We start from the raw sequence: 18,672 nt of genomic DNA, 5'->3' as shown, positions 1-18,672 counted from the left end.
TATAAAAAATCGGCTGAGGCTGTTAAACCTTAATTATATGTTTCAATGCTAACCATCCAAGTTTGAGATAATTCGAAACTCTATTTATAGTTATAGATATCTTTGTTATTTGTAACGGATTTACTAATATATACTTATTTTAACATCGATGCTTTTGTAGTTAAATATTTATTTAGAAATGCATGTAATTTAATGTGTTTGCAAAATTCCAGCATATTTCCTTATTTTGTAGAAGATTCTCAAGTGTAAAAATCAACAATGTGCGATGTGCAAGGTGAATACCAGTACTATTGCTTTAGCTGAAGTTTTTAGGGAAATCTCTTCTCGACTCAGCTTTGATACAGACTTATTCGTTTTCCAAATGTTTATTTTATTCTTCAGCTTCGATACAAGATTGTTCAAGTTCGATTTGTTTGAGATTTTAACTGGATTTCTAATTCATCTTTATCACTCATCTCAGATTGGCTAGTGGAGACACGAGAGAATGTTTCTTATACTTCCTCAGACAACAAATCATCATCGACTAATATTTCAATAATACGCTTTTTAGTTAAATTTTCCTTGATTTTTTAACCTGTAAATAAAAACATTTTGGCATTTTCGAATAATTCGCTTTTTGTTATATCTTTCTAGTTGTTCGAGGGAGGGTGATTCAAGAAAACCTTGATCATCAGATATGATCAAATCTTCTTGGAACTGAAAAATATAAACTGAATTTAAATTTAGAACAAATTTTGTTTTTGATTTCTAAATCGGACACAAGCCCACAGTTTATTATGTTAAGTAATATCATTTATCCCGAACGATTATCTGATTTGTTATGTTACGTATTATGATTTCAAATTTCCGAAAATTTAATTTAAATTTAGAAGTTAATTGAATGCCGATATGTTTCAAATTTATAATGTTTATCAACAAGATTATCATACACAATTTTCTTTCTTAACACAAATGTATTTTAATGTACAAACAACAATACAATTTATAATAGCTGTTATTACAAATAATGATCTATACACAAAAGTGTTATAAACTTACAAAAAATATTGTTGGTAAAAGAGTATCCCAAGATTTAGCGGTAAATGGTGATGATTAGCTGCATTTCCTCTATCCTTACAGTACTAAATTAGGGACGGCTAACGCAGATAGCCCTCGAGTAGCTTTGCGCGAATTTCAAAAACAAACAAATATTGAGTTTTATATTTGGTCTGAAACTTATTTTATCGACGGTTTACGATGAAAGAATTGATTCTATGTTAACATACAGGTACAATTCACATGACGGAGAGCTAGCTAGCTCTATTCTTGACTGGCTTCACGCGATTTATGAGCTAACTTTTCGTCGAGGTAGATATCTATTGTTCTCATAGAAATTCTTATGTCCGATGTTAATTCTCTGAAGTTAAACGGTTTGTAATGTTCGAAATCTGTAAACAGTTCTGGTCAAATATCTGTAGTTTTCTAATTAATAAGCAATTATCACAGCCATAACTTCCGAGGTATATAGTTTATTTCCCATAATAAACCAACAATATAAAACTGTCTCTACGCGTTGTGTTGGTTACCTTTTATAAGCTTAAATGGAGGTTTTCTAGAGACTTCAGCTGAGGTATCAATACTGGTATTTTATAAAAACACATCGTTGATTCTTATTGACTCTTACACTAGAAAATCTTCTACAAATTTAGAGAGTAAGTGGAGCTTTCGCAACTTATATTAAGATTATAAGTTAGATACATTTCTAAGTATACATTAAGTGAAACAAGCATAGATATTAAAACAAATATTTAATATTAAATCCGTTACACTTAACATACAAATTTAAAACAATTGATGTTTCTTGCTATGTGATTGTCAGTCTATAGTTTAGTCTACTTAGTTTGTAATTGGTTGAAGTTGATATTGCGGGTTCCTAGATGCTACATTTTTGTTTCAGAATTCAAATCTGGTCAGGTAGCTACTTTGCGTCTAAAGTTTCCTTATTAACCTTGCAAATTTAAAATTAATTGAAGCTATTAGTGGATAGTTATAAGTTTCTTTGTTAATCTTCAATATTTAAAATAGGTCCAGTCTATAGATGTGTAACTATTAGATTTTTACGTTAATATTTCATTGATAAAAACAATTTATATTCTTATAGTATAGTACTTCATAGTTTCTACATCACAATACATTTTTTACAATAAATTGTTTTATGTTCTTGTTTCTCTATTAACATTGTTCATTTTTTCTATTTTTAGTAACCTTGCTAAAATAAATTCATTTAAAACTTCTAATATCAAGTTTTCACTCTCTGTGTTATTCTACTACGTTGTGTGTGTGTGTGTTTCCTAATTGCAAAGCCACATCAGGCTATCTGCTGAGCCCACTCATGGTAATCAAACCCCTCATTTTAGCGTTTTAAATTCATAAACATACTACTAGCGGGTGGCATTCTACTACGTTCACAATTAACACAATTTGTTATGTTTTTATTAGTTGCTTTGTTAACTTTGTATGTTCATAGCGGTTTGCGAGTTTTTGAATTATACTTCGAGATTTATAATCGATTGAGACTATTAGTGCTTGATTCCAGGTTTCTTTCCTTATCTTTGAAATTGAAAAGCGGTTGAGATTATCACTGTGCGGCTCTATATTTCTATGTTCATCTTCCACGTTTAAATAATTTGAGGTCCTCACTGTGCGATTCTTAGTTTCTACATTAATCTAGAAGATTTCCAATGAAATTATTGTGTTCTGTGTTATTGTAAGAGTACACTTTAACTTTAACCTTCTAGATTTAAAGTCGTTTCAAGTTGTTACTATGTGATTTCCGATTTCTATACTAACTTTCCATATGTTTCGCATGGTTCTAAATTTCTACGTTAACTTTCCACATTTGTCGTTTTGAATTTTTACTGGATGGTTCTACCTTTCCATGTTAACATTGTTGACCTAAAACCGGAACAAGTTGTTACTGTATGGATCTGTTTCTGCGTTAATCTTCCAGATTTGCAATTGTTTGATGCTTCCGTATGTGATTGTGAATTCCTAAGTTGCGCTTCTATATAAAAATCACTTGAAATTGTTAATTTTCTGTGCTAACCTTCCATGTTTAGCATCAGTTGAGGTTGTTTTCTGTTGTTCTATATTCCTGTGTTATTCTGTCTGTAATCAACTCATGTCGATTTTATGGTTACTAAGTTTCTAAGTTAAACTTACACATTTCAAATAAATTGATGTTGTTACTATGTGTTTTGCGCTTCTGCGTAAACATGTCAATTTAAAATCGGATGTTCTTTACTGCTTAGTTCTGTTGTTAAAAGTTTCTACGTTAACATTCCAAAGTGAAAATTGTCTGACGTTATTACTGTGTTATTCTATGTTTTTATATTATTCTTTTAGATTTAAAATTATTTTGAAATATTACATTGTGGTTCAAATGGTCTATATTAACCTTACAGGCTGAAGTTGTTACCGTGAGGTTCCGAGTTTCTACCATAAATTCTCCAATTTTAAATCGAGTGTCTTATTCTTAAGAAGGCTGGTGTGGATATTAAAACTTTAATTAAAATAAAGTACATAACAACGTTTCGACCTTTTTAGGTCATCTTCAGGTTAACAAAGAGGGAGTTTGCAAATGACCGTTGCAGGGCACATGTCTTAAGGATGAGAGTGTAAAAGGGTACGAGAATGTAAGGGACGCTGCGGTTGAATGTTAGGTTATTAATTAGTATAGGTATAAAGGTGTTCCTCGATTATGGTTCAATTTTGGTTTGAATTGTTGTATCAGTAGGGCTTCTTTGATTTTGCGTTTGTTTATATATGTGTTTCCCTACTTAGTATCTGGGTGTTTTTTTTTATGGTTATGTTGTGTTTATTTAAAACACAGAAACGTGTGAAGGTGTTTTTTGTGTTCTTTGAATCTAGTTTCCATTTTTTTGCTTGCTTCTCAAATATCGTAATATTTGTTGTATTGTATTTTATAAATTATGTTGGTGTTGTGTTTGTCAGTGTAGTTTTCACGTAGTACGGACTTTATTTTTGTACCTGTTTTTTGGATAAATTTGGTTTTCACTGGAATGTTGTGTTTTGTTATATGTTTTTTTTTTTTCCAAATGTTGGTTATGTTTTCGCTGATATCGGGAATATACGGTATGCAGCAGTGTAAGGTTTTGTAGTTTGTTGTATCTTGGGATTTATTGTTTTTTGTTTGTTGTTGGTCTAGGTGTATGCGTATAATTTTTTTCGACGGTTTTTGGAGGACATTTGTTGATGTTGATGAAGTGTTGTTTTATTTTATTGATTTCATCGTTAATTTTATCTGGTAAACATAGTTGCTGTGTTTATTTGGTTTCTTAATATGTTGAGTTGTTGTTTTGTTTCATGTGTTGAGTTCCAGGGAATGTATAATCCAGTATAGATGATTTTTCTGTGAATTTTTGTTTTGAATTGCATATTAGTTCTGGTAATCTTGAGGTTGAGAAATGCTATGTGGTTGATTTTCTTGTGTTTACAGGTGAACTCGATGATGGAGTTTATGGAGTTAACGTGGTTAAAAATCTAAGTGTGTTTTCTTGGAGTAACGTGATTAAAACGCTAAGTGTGTGTTCTGTAGATGTGAATCCAGCAGTTGCATCATTAACATATCTGTACCAGTATAATGGTATAAGGCTGAACTGATCGCTTAAGATTCAATCTCTGTCATGAAAATGTTGGCTAGAACTGGCGAGGATTGCCCATGCTTAAGCAATCAATTAAGTAAATGACCAGTGAAGTTTTGATTATTGAACATAGTTAGTTTTGGTGTAGTGAATTCTATAAGGGTTGCTAATTGGTTGCAGGGGGTGTGTATTAATGTGTTGGGGTCTTGGATATCAAGTTCTAAAGCCATCTTGTAGGCTTCGATAGTTGAGACTTCTGTGAAAAGGGAAATTACATCAAAACTAGCCATTAAGAATAGATTTAAAGTTAAAATTATCTTTAGAATACATTTTTACTTCAAGTGGGTTTCTCGTTATCACGAGTGTTTTATTACTTTTCACTCAACATTTTTACCTGAATTTTCTTACCTCTTTTTTTTAACATTTTATCCTAACCTTCCAGATTTAAAATCGGTTGAATCTGTTAGCGTTTGGTTCTGTGTTTCTGTGTCACCCGTCCAAACTTAAAATTATTTGGTGTTTTTATCCTATTGTTTGTTCTGAAAGTTTGAGTTACTGTACCAGATTTACAGTTAATTTAAATTGTTTTGTACGGTCATAAGTTTCTACGGTGCTAAGTTTGTTACTGTATGGTTGCTCAAGTTGTATTTCTATCTTAACCTTTTCAGAATATCTTTGTTTGATTATAACTTGATACATTAAATAATATTAAGCCAATAGTGTTTTTATTGTTTGTAAATGTAGTTTCTAACCTACCATCTTGAAATCAGTTTTAAATAGTCGTTACTGTTTATTAGCTTATTCATTAGCCAACCAGGTACAAATTCAGTTCAGCCAGTCCTTCACTTTTTCTAAAGTTCTAGTTCATTTGAATTATCAGTTACGAATTGAATGCTTCTTATTTTCTTTGTTAATCTGTTAACATTTAATTTAGTTTGTTCTTCTATATTCTTTTTCTTTCTTTAATATTAATTCGAATCAAAAACGAAAATCTTCAGTAAGAAATGAAAGCTTACACTTAACAATTGTATTAATCTAGCCGTTAATGAATGAGAATCGTGAAATAGGAAGTTTATTAAAACAAATTTATCAAAAATGTTGTTTGAATTTTGATTAGTTTTTTAAATATTTTAAAAGAAACTGTGTATAATTAAAACAGAAACTTTAGGTACTCGTACACAAAAATAGTAACAGTCTGTACGATTAGAAGCATCATGTTATTTGCAATTTTCTGCAGATAGATTGAATAAAACCTTTCAAATTAAATAATTATTGCAATATCCTATGGTATTTATCCTGACCAAAATGAAAATCAGGATTAATTTAAGCAAGATAAATCCTGACATACAGACTCACCTTTGTGATAAGAATTAAGGTTTATAAGAAATTCTACACAAAATTCTTACATAGGAAAAATAATAAGTAAAATAATACTTGAAATCAAAAGAGTTGTACATGAGTTGTACATAAGTGACTTATGAAACTGAATATTTTAAAATTGCTTTCAGTGAATCTTTTACGGTTAAACGCATTTTTAAAGTGAAATCTTTTAAGAAAAACCTAAGACACAGAAGATTATTAACCCATGAATATTAAGAATTACGTGTAAATATTTATTGTCAAATCTAAATATGATGGCTTGAAGCCAATCTTAAAAATTTTAAAAAACCTGAATTACATTTATACTTGTAACACAGACACAAAATACTAAAGTTGGAGACAATACAGAATATAAGTTTAGTACGTTTTTTGTCATCTCAGTATTTGTAGTCCATGAACTCTACATTATGTAAAACATTGTTCTATGGAACAAATCACTGGAACTATGATTTTCTTAGAATGTCTTTCCAAACATTTTAGTTCAATGTAATCATTAAGTAAGAGCTATTTCTGTGATTTTTATAGGAATTTTATAAAAAGGGCTTGACGTCCTTTTGTTACAACTTAACCTAAGCACAGATTTACATGTGGCAAAACATGGAGCTGTGATTTTCTTATCGGAGTTTCCAAAATAGGATATGTCTTACAATAATTACATTCTAATACGTGTTTACATGAGTTGTGTAATTTAAAAAAAAAAACATTTGTCACTAAGGCAACATTTTCTTGTTTTCCCATGAAAAATCTTACGCGTCAAAAATATCTTGAAACAATTCGCCACAAGATACCGGAATTATCTTATCAAATTATTACATGTTCGTTGTGAAAATTAAAAAGTGGCAGAAATTCATCATAATACGCCAACAAGTTTGTTAACTATTTAACTTTATTAAGTAAGTATAATCACCAAGGATCATCATATTGATTGTTGTTGTTGTTTTGAATTAAGCACAAAACTACACAATGGACTATCTGTGGTAAGTCCGCAGACGTACCGCATATAATGTTGATCTCATTATATTTTTGATTGTTGGTTGTATATATATTTTAAGATATTATTAAAATTGGTTAATCATAATTTTTTTTCATTTATAGACGAACAAGTTAGTATGTTTAAAAATTATTTTTTCTAAAATCGCTACATTTTTACACTTTTATCTGCGTTATGAAATGGCAAGCTATAAATAAAATTGTACGTCTTAAATTGTCATATTACAATGTCAGTATATCAGTAATAATATTGTATTATTAAACAATGAATTAATAGATATCAACAACTGCTATGAAGAGAAAAAGGGAAAGAAATAATAGTTTGTTTTTCTGATAAAAAGAGTTTTATCTTTTCTACAATTTATAGCGTTTTTCTTCACAACATCTTAAGAATTAAACTTATGGAGAGATTATGTTTTTACAGTCTGGCGTCTTATTAGATAGTTCACCACAAATGCAGATGTAATATTTTCTTTACGGTCTATCCATGTTATTACATAATTTACTATTCTGATTCACACAGTTGTTTTTGATGATGTACCCACATCATTACTCAAAGTATCATTCCGATTTACAGAATAGTTACTAGTACAGTTATTTTGTTACAGGTACCACATTAGTTCGTATAACACTTTTTTTTTACGTTACAAATATATAGTCACATTATTACATAATATACCATTTCGATTCATGTAGTTTTTGAGGTATAGTAATGTGTTATTACATAGTATACCTGGTTGATTTATATTGCATCATCTTCATCAAACCACAATGTTGTTAAACAAGTTTCTATCATTTTTCATATTACGTTTTTGATATAGAACCACTCTGTTACACATTGTATCACGCTAAATAATATTACACTTTTTTCAATATATCCACGTTGTTAAACAATGTACTACAACTGTTTCATGTAACAGTTTTTAAGATGTACAATAGTAATGTTGTTATATAATATACAACACTGATTCATGTTACAGTTTTTGAGAAGTACGGTAGTAATGCTGTTGTATAATATACCACAGTTATTCATGTTACAGTTTTTAAGATGTACGGTAATAATGTTGTTATATAATATACCACAGTGATTTATGTTACAGTTTTTAAGATGTTCGGTAATAATGTTGTTATATAATATAACACAGTGATTCATGTTACAGTTTTTACGGTGCACCCACATTGCTGTACAGCGTGAATTACGATTATATGAGGTTTTACTGTATAACTACATTGTTAATAATAATGTATAATTTCAATTCATATAACAGCGTTTACAATACAGCCATGCGTTACAAAATATACTACACTGACTCATATAACGGTCTTTATGATACACCCACAATGTTGCACGGCCTACCACAAGAGGTTCATATAACAGTTTTTGTCCGATATAGCAATTAATGATTCGTGTTAGAGATCTTACAATATAGTCATGTAATTTCAAAATATGTTACAATATTTAATATCGTAATGTTCTTACGATTTAGTCCCGTTGTTAGGAATATCGTGGAAATTAACATTACAGTTTGCCACGATGTAATTACATTAATTAATATATCATTTTTATCATATTACATTAATTAATATTACAGTCTTTCTCTTATTTACTGTATATGACTTCACGTAATTCATGTAACAATTATATATAATATAGCCGCGTTCATATACTATGCACCTTATTAATTATATCACAGTTTTGCAGTTGTATAACCTATTTGTTGTACATTGTACTACTACTACATATTTTACTTCTCATGATGTAAAACAATGTATTATTTCGATCCTTATGACAATTTTTATAATATACTCACGTTAATCTCTTAATCTATCAGTTCTTATGATATAGTCACGTTAATCCATAATATATTAGTTTTTACGATATAGCCTCGTTAATCTGTAATCTACCAGCTTTTACCATATAGCCAGGTTAAACTATAATCTACCAGTTTTTACGATATAACCATATTGTTACAAAACGCACCACTCCAATTCATATAACAGCTTTTTTTATTACAGTCACGTTGTTACACAATGATTCGTATGAAAGAAATTTGAGGCAACCTCTGATTAATCCTATAATTCATATTAGAGTTTTCTTAAGGTATAGCCTTATTATTACTCAATATACCATTTCATGTAACAGTTTTTAAGATGTACCAATGTTGTTACAGTATATCACATTGTTGCATATAACGCTCTAATAGTTTTCACGATATAGCAGTAACATTACACAAAGTTAATTTATGATTTACCTAACAGTTTTGTCTGATGTAGTCAGGTCGTTTTCTAGTGAACAGCTTCAACTTCAATAATAGTTCAATACTACTATAGTTTCAGTATAGTAGTAATCCAAGGGTCGCGGGTTCGAATCCCCGTGACACTACGCATGCTCGCCCTTTCAACCGTGGGAACGTTATAATATGACGCTCAATCCCGTTATTCGTTGGTAAAAGAGTAGCCCAACAGTTGACAATGGGTGGTGATGACTAGCTGCCTTCCCTCTAGTCTTACACTGCTAAATTAAGAACGGCTAGCGCAGATAGCCCTCGTGTAGCTTTGCGCGAAGTACAAAAACAAACCAATCAATGCTATAAACTCATGCATTTTAATCTTAGCATTGTAATAATAACAGCTTAGATACAACAAAAATTACTTTTTTACTCTACTCCCACAATTTACTCCTCTTTTTCTGTTCAGACCGTCTCCACTATCTAGTCCTAGGTTAAAATTATCCGTACAGTTGCACTTGCAAACAAACCCTTCGGTACCCTATCTATTCCAAATAGCCCTTTTTTTCATACCTAACAAATCCAACTAGTAACCCACTCATCAATTCTAATTTAACTCCCGCAATGTTAAGTTATTATGACCCTTTTTTTTAATGCCTAGTACTTAAGAATACGCTTCTCTGACATACACTCTGACTACATCAGTGGTCCCTATGTGTCCAAAGACTGGATTACTGCTAGCATATTTTACTATATCACATGATCTGTCGGTTCTATCTTCAACTCATATAACAGTTTGTTTTTACAATATAGCTACATCGTTACCCCATCAACACCTTCGATTGAAATAAGTTTTACTATATATTTATGTTATTTCAAAGTGTAATAAATGATCGATATTACAGATTTCATTAAGGTCTAAATACTATTCTACTTTTTACATTCGTATAATAGTTTTTTCTTTATTTTTCTTGATATAACCATATGGGTACTAAATTAACGCTTCCTATATTAATAAAAGTTGTCTTTTTAAATACTGACTAGTTGTTACACAGTGAATCACACTGACTTTTTAAAAAGTAATATTATAAGTGACATTTGGGTTCTAATCTGTTATAGTTAACAGTCACTAATCCGAGTTAAGTTAAGATCAATGATATTGTAAGTCAGTGAAGTTATGCTACAGGAGCCTCAGAAATAACTTTTTTCAACAAATCATTCACCTTAATTAAATCAAAAATCAACATTACTACATTTCTAACGAAAAAACTCACTTATTCGATATATCATAGAACTGTTTTTGTACCAAATGTAAAACACCTAATGACGCAAATTGTTGTTTTGCTTTATATAACCATCATACATTCACCTGTCTGATCAACAAACATAGCTTTTGTGTTCACCCGATGCATGTGGCAACCTAATGAACCGCAGGTTGGGTAGTAAACATATTTCTCCAAATCTGTCAGGGTCCTCTTCAATACTAACAAAGCATGCTCGTTTATCATGTTCACTTGTATCGAATTTTTACAACAGAAGTTTTTCTTTATATAGGTAGATGTAGAAACTAAGCGAGAATAACATCACATCAAATCACACACCTTCATTAACACATCAAACGTCCAGCAATCGCATACTGTCATTAACACATCAAACCTCCAGCAATCACATACTGTCATTAACACATGAAACGTCCAGCAATCACATACTGTCATTAACACATGAAACGTCCAGCAATCACATACTGTCATTAACACATGAAACGTCCAGCAATCACATACTGTCACATACTGTTATTACACATTAAACGTCCAGCAATCACATACTGTCATTAACAAATCAAACCTCCAGCAATCACATACTGTCATTAACACGTCAAACCTCTTGCAAGAAATTACACCACAAACACTAACTTAAATTAAAAAATAGTTATATTTAGTATATAAACGAACGGATAAAATCGCGTTTTCCCAAAACAACAACAACGAGAAATCACAAATATGAATTATATTAAATAAAATAGATATTGTAAGAAAGCGTGTGGGTTTTCTTATAGTTAAGCACTATCGGACTATCTAAGTCCGCCCGAGGGGAATCGAGCCCCTAATTTTAACGTTGTAAATCTGTAGACTTACCGCTATACCAGCGGTGGACAGGGAGTGTAATAGTAGTGGTCTTAATGAAGTAAACTTTCAGGAACGCAAACGCATTAATCTTCACTGAAAACACAATAATAAAAAAGTCCTACTGGAAAAATGTTTAAAAAAGCAAATTATATCTTTGAAAACCACATTCACCCCAAAAAGTATAGTAGAAAATAAACGTAACAAATTTAACGTTAAATTTTATTTTCAAACTTTCAAGTCAAATATGGAATAAGACAGGAGAAAAAAAAGAGAGTAGAAACATAGATAAGTAGATGAAGATATAAAGGTATTTCCAATAACATGAATAGGTAGGGATAGGCAAAGAGTTAATTTTGGTATAGAAGAAGTCTTATCGCGGAACAATAATTGTTAGAAAGTTTCATAGATAGCAAGTAGATTATTACGGTGTAAAAATGGATAGATAAATGGTCAGTAGGGGATAATGATGGATAGATAGGTAGGTAAATACCTAAACCATTAAGGATAGATACATAAGTTAGAGTGTAGTTACGCCCTAAAAACTGACAGATAGGTGATAAGTACGTATTTACGGCGTTAAAGATGGACAGGTGGCTAAAGAGTTAAAGTTGAATAAGTAGGTAATTACCACATTACAGGTGTGTAGAGGGTTAAGACATTAAAATGAATATATAAACAATATTAAAGATGTTTTAGTAGATAAGCAGATAATTGGGGCATTAAAGATAGGTAAAGAACTAATTAAAAGGCATTAATGTTGGCTGGGTAGATAAGTCAGTAAGTAAAGCATTAACGAAGGACGTAAAGTAAATAAAGAATTAACAATGGATAGGTATGTAGGTAGGTGCGTGTAGATAAATTAGTAATTAAAAATGAGTTGATAGATAAATATATCGTTGAGATATTAAACTTAGAAAAATAGGAAGTAGGTAGCTAAATCAATGAAAATGTGTTAGTAGATATCTAAGGCATTAAATGTAGGTCGACAGCTAACTATGGAGTTAAGGTACTTGTATAGGTGGTTAGATATATATATAGTTACAGCATATTAAATACAAGTTTATAGGTAAGTAGGTAGTTAAAGCAATAAAGATAATTAGATAGGTAACTTGGTAAAAATAGCATTAATTATAGATAGTAATTAAGAAATCAAGGATGAGTTGGTAAATGACTATTAAGTTAAAGATGAGTTAAAGATAAGTAGGTGTTAAGTCTTAAAACATGGGCAGATAGATAAGTAGATAGTTTAAGTATTAAAGATGTTTTGATAAATGAGTAGATAGTTAAAACATTGAGGATGTTTTGATAAATGAGTAGATAGTTAAAACATTGAGGATGTGTAGAAAGGTAATTAGATAACTACGACAGGTGGGTAAAGCTTGAAACTGGTTAGTATAAAAAGAGGCAGCTAAGACATATAAACGAAGAGAAAATAGTAAATGATGGATGGCAAATAGGTATTAAGTAGGTAGTAAATGCACTAAAAGTAAATAAACAAATAAGTAAAGTATTGAAGCATTAGCGGTTACTTGGTACATAAATAGATAATTAAATCATTAAAGATGAGTAGATAGGTAAGAAGATTGTTAGAATATTAAATAAGTACCTTAGTAAAGTATTAAATATAGGTATATAGACGGATATATGTATGTAGCTAACTCATTAAAGATGTGTTTGTTGATAAGTAGAGAATTAAGACACTAAAGATAAGTAAGTAATTGAAACAATAAACATGAGTAGGTAGTTAAGCCATTGAAACTAAACCTGAAACTATGCAACTCCAACATCATACAGTGTTGAAACAAAGAATAAATATTTTTAATGCAAACTGAACAAAATTGAACCCCATAACTGTAAGTGTTCAAATATACAAAAATACGGTGTTTCTATATAAAAAATATGAAACAAACCAAAATAAATTAGTGTTCAAACAAGGTTTCTAAACAAACACTATGAAAATTAAACAATGTAATGTAATAGTTTTTAATGAACAAACAAACCATCAGAAGGGTATTTTTAAAATCAAAGTGAAACTCCATTAGCATCATGTAAAATTAAACCAAATATTCAAAAATATCGGGTTTTTAACTTAACCTCATCATGTTGTGTTGAAATGAATATACTGAAATTATGTTTGTTTTAAAAAATGTTTTCCAATGTTGAAACGAACGTATAAATTATACAGGATATTACAACTTACGCAAAATGTCTCTGAAACAAATTATACAGAACCCTTTTACATTATTTTGAACACAAACACACATGAAAAAGGTCTTGACACATGAAAACGCACAGTTACCTGGCTTTTAATGTGGCTTTGCTCTATAAACAAACACCCACAAAATTTAAAACCTAATTACGTCTTAAAATCCTCCCAGCGGTGCAACAATATGTTTACCAACTTACAACAATAGAAACCGGGTCTAGAAATCTGTGGTGGGCAGAGCAGAGATAGCCCATTGTGTAGTTTGATACTTACTTACAAACAAACAAATGTGTCTGTAAAGTTGGCAGTTTTCTTTCATATTAGTGATAATTTCTTTGTTTCTCAAATTATCTTACCTTGTTATAGATCTAGAGTAAAAGAAAAGTCTAATCACAAATAACAAGGTTAACAACATCCACCATTTGTGTCTATGTAATAATATTGAAATTCAATGTGAATTGTTCCTCATTTTGATGACACAATCCGGATGTCACGAAAATATTAGGTTTTCATATAGAACGTTGTTAGTAACTATAGAAAAGATGGGAAACTTCTAGAATCATGAAAGTTATTTAATAACGTTATTCCTTATACAACCTTACACAAAGAGATCTTTTATTCGGGTTGCTCAAACGATAAAACAGACTTAATCTAAGTCTCTGTAATTCCACATAGTCCTTGATCTACGTTATTAATGTGTTATATACAATTTGAAAGATGCAATTCTGTACTGTCATTTTTCTTTAATTTCTGATAGATACATTCCATCTGTACACTGCTAATAAAACACAATAAGAATATCAAAGAAAAGTTTATCTCACTAGTTGAACTAGTTCTGTACAATCTTATAAAATCTACAAAGAAACCGAAACCTTTTTTTTAAAACATGTATAGAGTCACCCCTTTAGTTTATATATTCCTAAAATCATACCTAGGCTGAAACGATCTAGTCATTTCTTGATTCCTGATCATAACTGTCCGCATACGAGTGGCTTGAAGACAGTTTAAGAAAGGTCAAAGGGTAGGAAATCAACAGTTACATATTTGAGTTGGGATGTTCCTGTGTTTCTCTAATAAGTCGGTTGTAATAGTAACACGTAAGTTTTTATTAAACCATTACTTTAGAGGTCTATAATTTTAGCCGCAATGAACCGAAGTTTATAAGTAAAACTCTGGAGAACTTGGATTACTTCCTCCTCCGCTGGAGAAACTAGAGATGGACCCTTGAGAACATTCTCGGCCTCGTAACCCGGTGAGCTGTTGTTTGTAATAATCCCTTTCTTGACAAAGACGATTGAGTTCCTGTCTCAGATGGTTCACCTCAGCTTGCAATACCCGATTCTTTCCCTCCAGTTCGTGTCGTTGAGACAACCGCTTCGTCCTACAGTTCTGGGCGTAGCCTCGGTTCTTGAGCGTTCGTCGCTTCTTTTTAATTAGGGCCACTTCCTCGCGCGAATATCCATGTAGTCGCTTGTTCAGCTCGCGTACTGACATGCTGATAAGCATATCGTCATTGAAACGAAGGTCACGGGAGGTATGGTTAGTTGTGGATGTGGGACAATAAACCCCTGATTCCGACACGGAAGCTCCGTTGAGGGACTGGAACGGTGTAGAACTGGGTATTTGACTTGTACAAGAGCTGATGAGAGCACGTTCAGATGGTGGTGGTTGATAAGAGTGCACTGCGGACGTCGGTGCTTCTGGAAATTCTCGCCGCATGAACCAAGCAGTGTCCACCTCTTGGCCACACTGTGGTCGCAGGTCAAGCGGCTCCTGAGAAGTGAATCCTCCATAGCGTAAAGTCTGAGTCAACCACATCATGCTGTCTTCCACTAGGCCTGGTGATTTAGGGTCGATAGTGGAGGACGGCATAACTGGACTCGATAGTGCTGACGTTGGTACTGTGGCAAACGCTGGAGAGGGTGGTGTGTCAGGGGGTGTTCCTGGGGTGCTGGTTGCCAGAGTCATGAGCTTCCTTGGTCCTAGACCTATTCCTCTCAAAGGATTGGTTGCTGCTATATGATTAATACTGGGGGTCAAAGCTGGCCCTATAGTAGCCGTAATGTGACCACTATCCTCTACTACACAAGTTGTCATTCCTAATTTCGCCCTGGATTCCATTTCTTGTTTCACGACCTCTTCTAGCTGATCTAAGTCGAAGTCGTGAACGTAGTCGTCAGTCATGGCGCACCAGCTCGGTCTGCCGAGTTCCGACGCTCCAAAGTCCTGCATCGGAGCGCAAATCCACTTTTCACATGTACAATCACTCAGCGTAATGTTTCTCCGTGACTCACGGTGCTGAAACAACAGATAAACAAATTATTCGCTTGAGTATTTGTTTCAATAATTTAGTTAAATGTTCTATACTTCTCAGCCCTTACGCCGCCTATCTTCTCAAGAACAGCTTTTCTTCTCAGTTTTACGTCGCGTGTGATGTGCTGACAGCAGCGTGTCACTCACAGCTCTATCTGCCACGAGTATTTCAAATGTATTAACCAGTTGCCTCCATATATCCAGGTATATATCGGGAAGGAATGACGTAAAGTGACGTCACATATTTTTTTCACACTTCTCCATGGTATCTTCCAGTCTTAAAACAGAATGACAGAAGAAAACAACTTCTCTGTGTAATGGAAAACTAGGAGAACAAGCATAGAAAGTTAAATACTCAAGACGGTGTGGTGAAGACCCAGAATAACGCGGTAAGTTCTGCACCGTAAACTACTGAGTTTTACGTCATAATAATTTCTTCCCTCTTCTAAAAGTGAAAAAACAATTTGATTTTTTTATATGTAAGCATTAAATTCGGTTTAATGTTTAAATCTTTGTTGTAATCGACTGTTTACATAAAATTTGAAGTAACGACGTGGTTTTCATGTTAACATGTCAGTGCTATATTACATATTCCAGATTCGAAATCTAAACAGACAATATTTATTACAACCTGTACTCGCATTTCAAACAGCTTCTAACATTAATCTGCAAACATACAAACATTAAATATAGTAAACTTCATTCTTCTGGAGACTATCTAAAATCATGATAATCCAGAATAGTTATTAGTTACTACTTTACGGGTATTACTTTTCAAACATTTTTGTTCTTTTTACTGCCTTCTCGTTTTTCTACAACATACATGCATATTTCCAAGCACATATATATTCAGTTGGTATTGACATATTGAGCTTCAAATGTTTAGTTTGTATTTACAACAATACTATAAACCTTTAATTAAAATAAAGTACAGAACAACGTTTCGATCTTCTTAGGTCATCTCCAGGTTAACAAAGATCGAAACGTTGTTCTGTACTTTATTTTAATTAATGTTTTAATACCCACACCAGCCGTCTTGAGAATACATTTTTACTTCAAGTGAGTTTTTTGCCATCACGAAAAACTATATACCGCTGATTCAGAGGGTAGGAAACCAGTCAGCAGAACCCAATCCACGGGATTGTCTGGCTCTCTCAAAATCGTTCAAAGTGCATGGAATCTTTCGTGGTGTTATACAAACTCTAATTCGGCTCATCAGTTCGAAACCAAGAGCTCTATCAATGAGCCAACCTGTGCCCGTTTCGATTCATTGAATACTTTACTTATCTGATCCGCATATTTCTTACATTGCGTGGATTCTAAAGTATCAATAAGCCGTTTTTCTCAATAACTTTTATAAGTGTGAGTGTGTAGGTGCTAGTAAAGTTACAGGTGTATGTTGCTAATGTCCTGTTCATATCTGTTTTGTTATTAAAAGTATGATATAAGACTTGCTGATATACGTGTACATCTAATATGTTTGCGTTTTAATGATATGTGAATACATTAACTAAGAAGAGCTTTGCTGATATATTTACTTGTATTTCTCAATATGTTATATCTGTCATGATGATATATTTCAATTGATTTATAAGTATTTGGCAAGTGTTTGGCTATCCCTAATATGAATATCTTTTTATGTTCTGCTTGTATATATGTATTTATTTAAAATTGTTTTAAATGTACGCTGCAAACATTTATTTGTGGACATATCACTTCTATATGGCTCACATTAATACGTAGACATTTCTGAATTTCTTTAAAATCGTCTACTGATATACTTACGGCTATTTGTGATGTACGTGTTTCTTGTACGTCACGTATTTCTTGTTATTTTTCTCACGGACTGCTAGAATGTTTTTATGAAAACTGAAATATTTTTATGTTTACGAATATATTTCACTTGTCCTACTGAAACATTTTTTTCTCAATGTTCAGGTACGTTCAGCTGATACACGTGTTAGAATTTTTCGTACCTTATAAGTGTATTCGTGTCCTGTTGATATGTGTATTTCTACATTTTGATCTCCTACGTATTGTCAGCTAATGTCAGTCAATCTTGGGAACCTTCTCTCTTTCATGGGCTCGCGGCTATGGATCTTATCCTTCCCTGTCTCTGCTAGCATGCATGGCTTGTAATGTCGATGATCCAGTCATTCTCTTGATGTTATCCGATTACTTCCTTATAAGTGTATTTGTGAGAATTTCTTGTCACCAATTAAAATGTGTATCTATTTGTGAATATCTTGAAATTATTCTTGCTAATACATGCTTATGTAATGGTGAACACAAATTATCGTCCTATTGATATACAGGTGTATACGTCCGTGGTTACTATATTTTTGTCCTGCTGACACACGTTTTTACAATTGCGAATCAAACCATTTTAATATGCATGTAACAGTGTAAGTTTTACTAATATTTTTGACTTTGGAAATTCATTATACGAGTCCTAGTGGTGATCTTGAGAATCAAGTCAAATCAAATTATACGAGTCCTAGTGGTAATCTTGGGGATAAAGTCAAATCAAATTCATGGGAGGAATTAAGGGCATGAAAATTTTCAAGCCTCATAACAGATTTTGTGGTCTGAAAGACAATCCAGAGTGGTCAGAAAATTTTGCTTTTCTTTACCCCACGCAGTAAAAAGGTTAATGCCAAACAAATTTTGATAGAGTCACTGCGCTTGGTTTAATTGTAACACGTACAGTGTGTATTTGGGAATGCATCATTTCAATCTTACTGATATTCTTGAGCTTATATAAGAATTCGCAACATGAGTCACAC

The 18,672-nt window shown here is 32.1% G+C and overlaps 1 protein-coding gene across 1 annotated transcript; it reads right to left on the bottom strand.

The window, feature by feature from the left end:
* Positions 1–14,296: 14,296 nt before the first annotated feature.
* LOC143237585 (uncharacterized) lies at positions 14,297–16,067 on the bottom strand. The gene has a single exon (XM_076477012.1). It carries the CDS (start codon positions 15,803–15,805, stop codon positions 14,732–14,734), a length of 1,074 nt encoding a protein of 357 aa, XP_076333127.1. The 5' UTR covers positions 15,806–16,067; the 3' UTR covers positions 14,297–14,731.
* Positions 16,068–18,672: the final 2,605 nt, after the last annotated feature.

Source organism: Tachypleus tridentatus, chromosome 13 (genome assembly GCF_004210375.1).
Source record: "Tachypleus tridentatus isolate NWPU-2018 chromosome 13, ASM421037v1, whole genome shotgun sequence".
In the NCBI taxonomy this organism is placed as follows: domain Eukaryota; kingdom Metazoa; phylum Arthropoda; class Merostomata; order Xiphosura; family Limulidae; genus Tachypleus; species Tachypleus tridentatus.
This window is presented reverse-complemented; position numbering and strand designations above follow the sequence as displayed.

What these genes read in the sequence shown, in the direction of transcription:
- LOC143237585 (XM_076477012.1), bottom strand. Translation starts at nt 15,805, where the DNA reads ATGCAGGACTTTGGAGCGTCGGAACTCGGCAGACCGAGCTGGTGCGCC.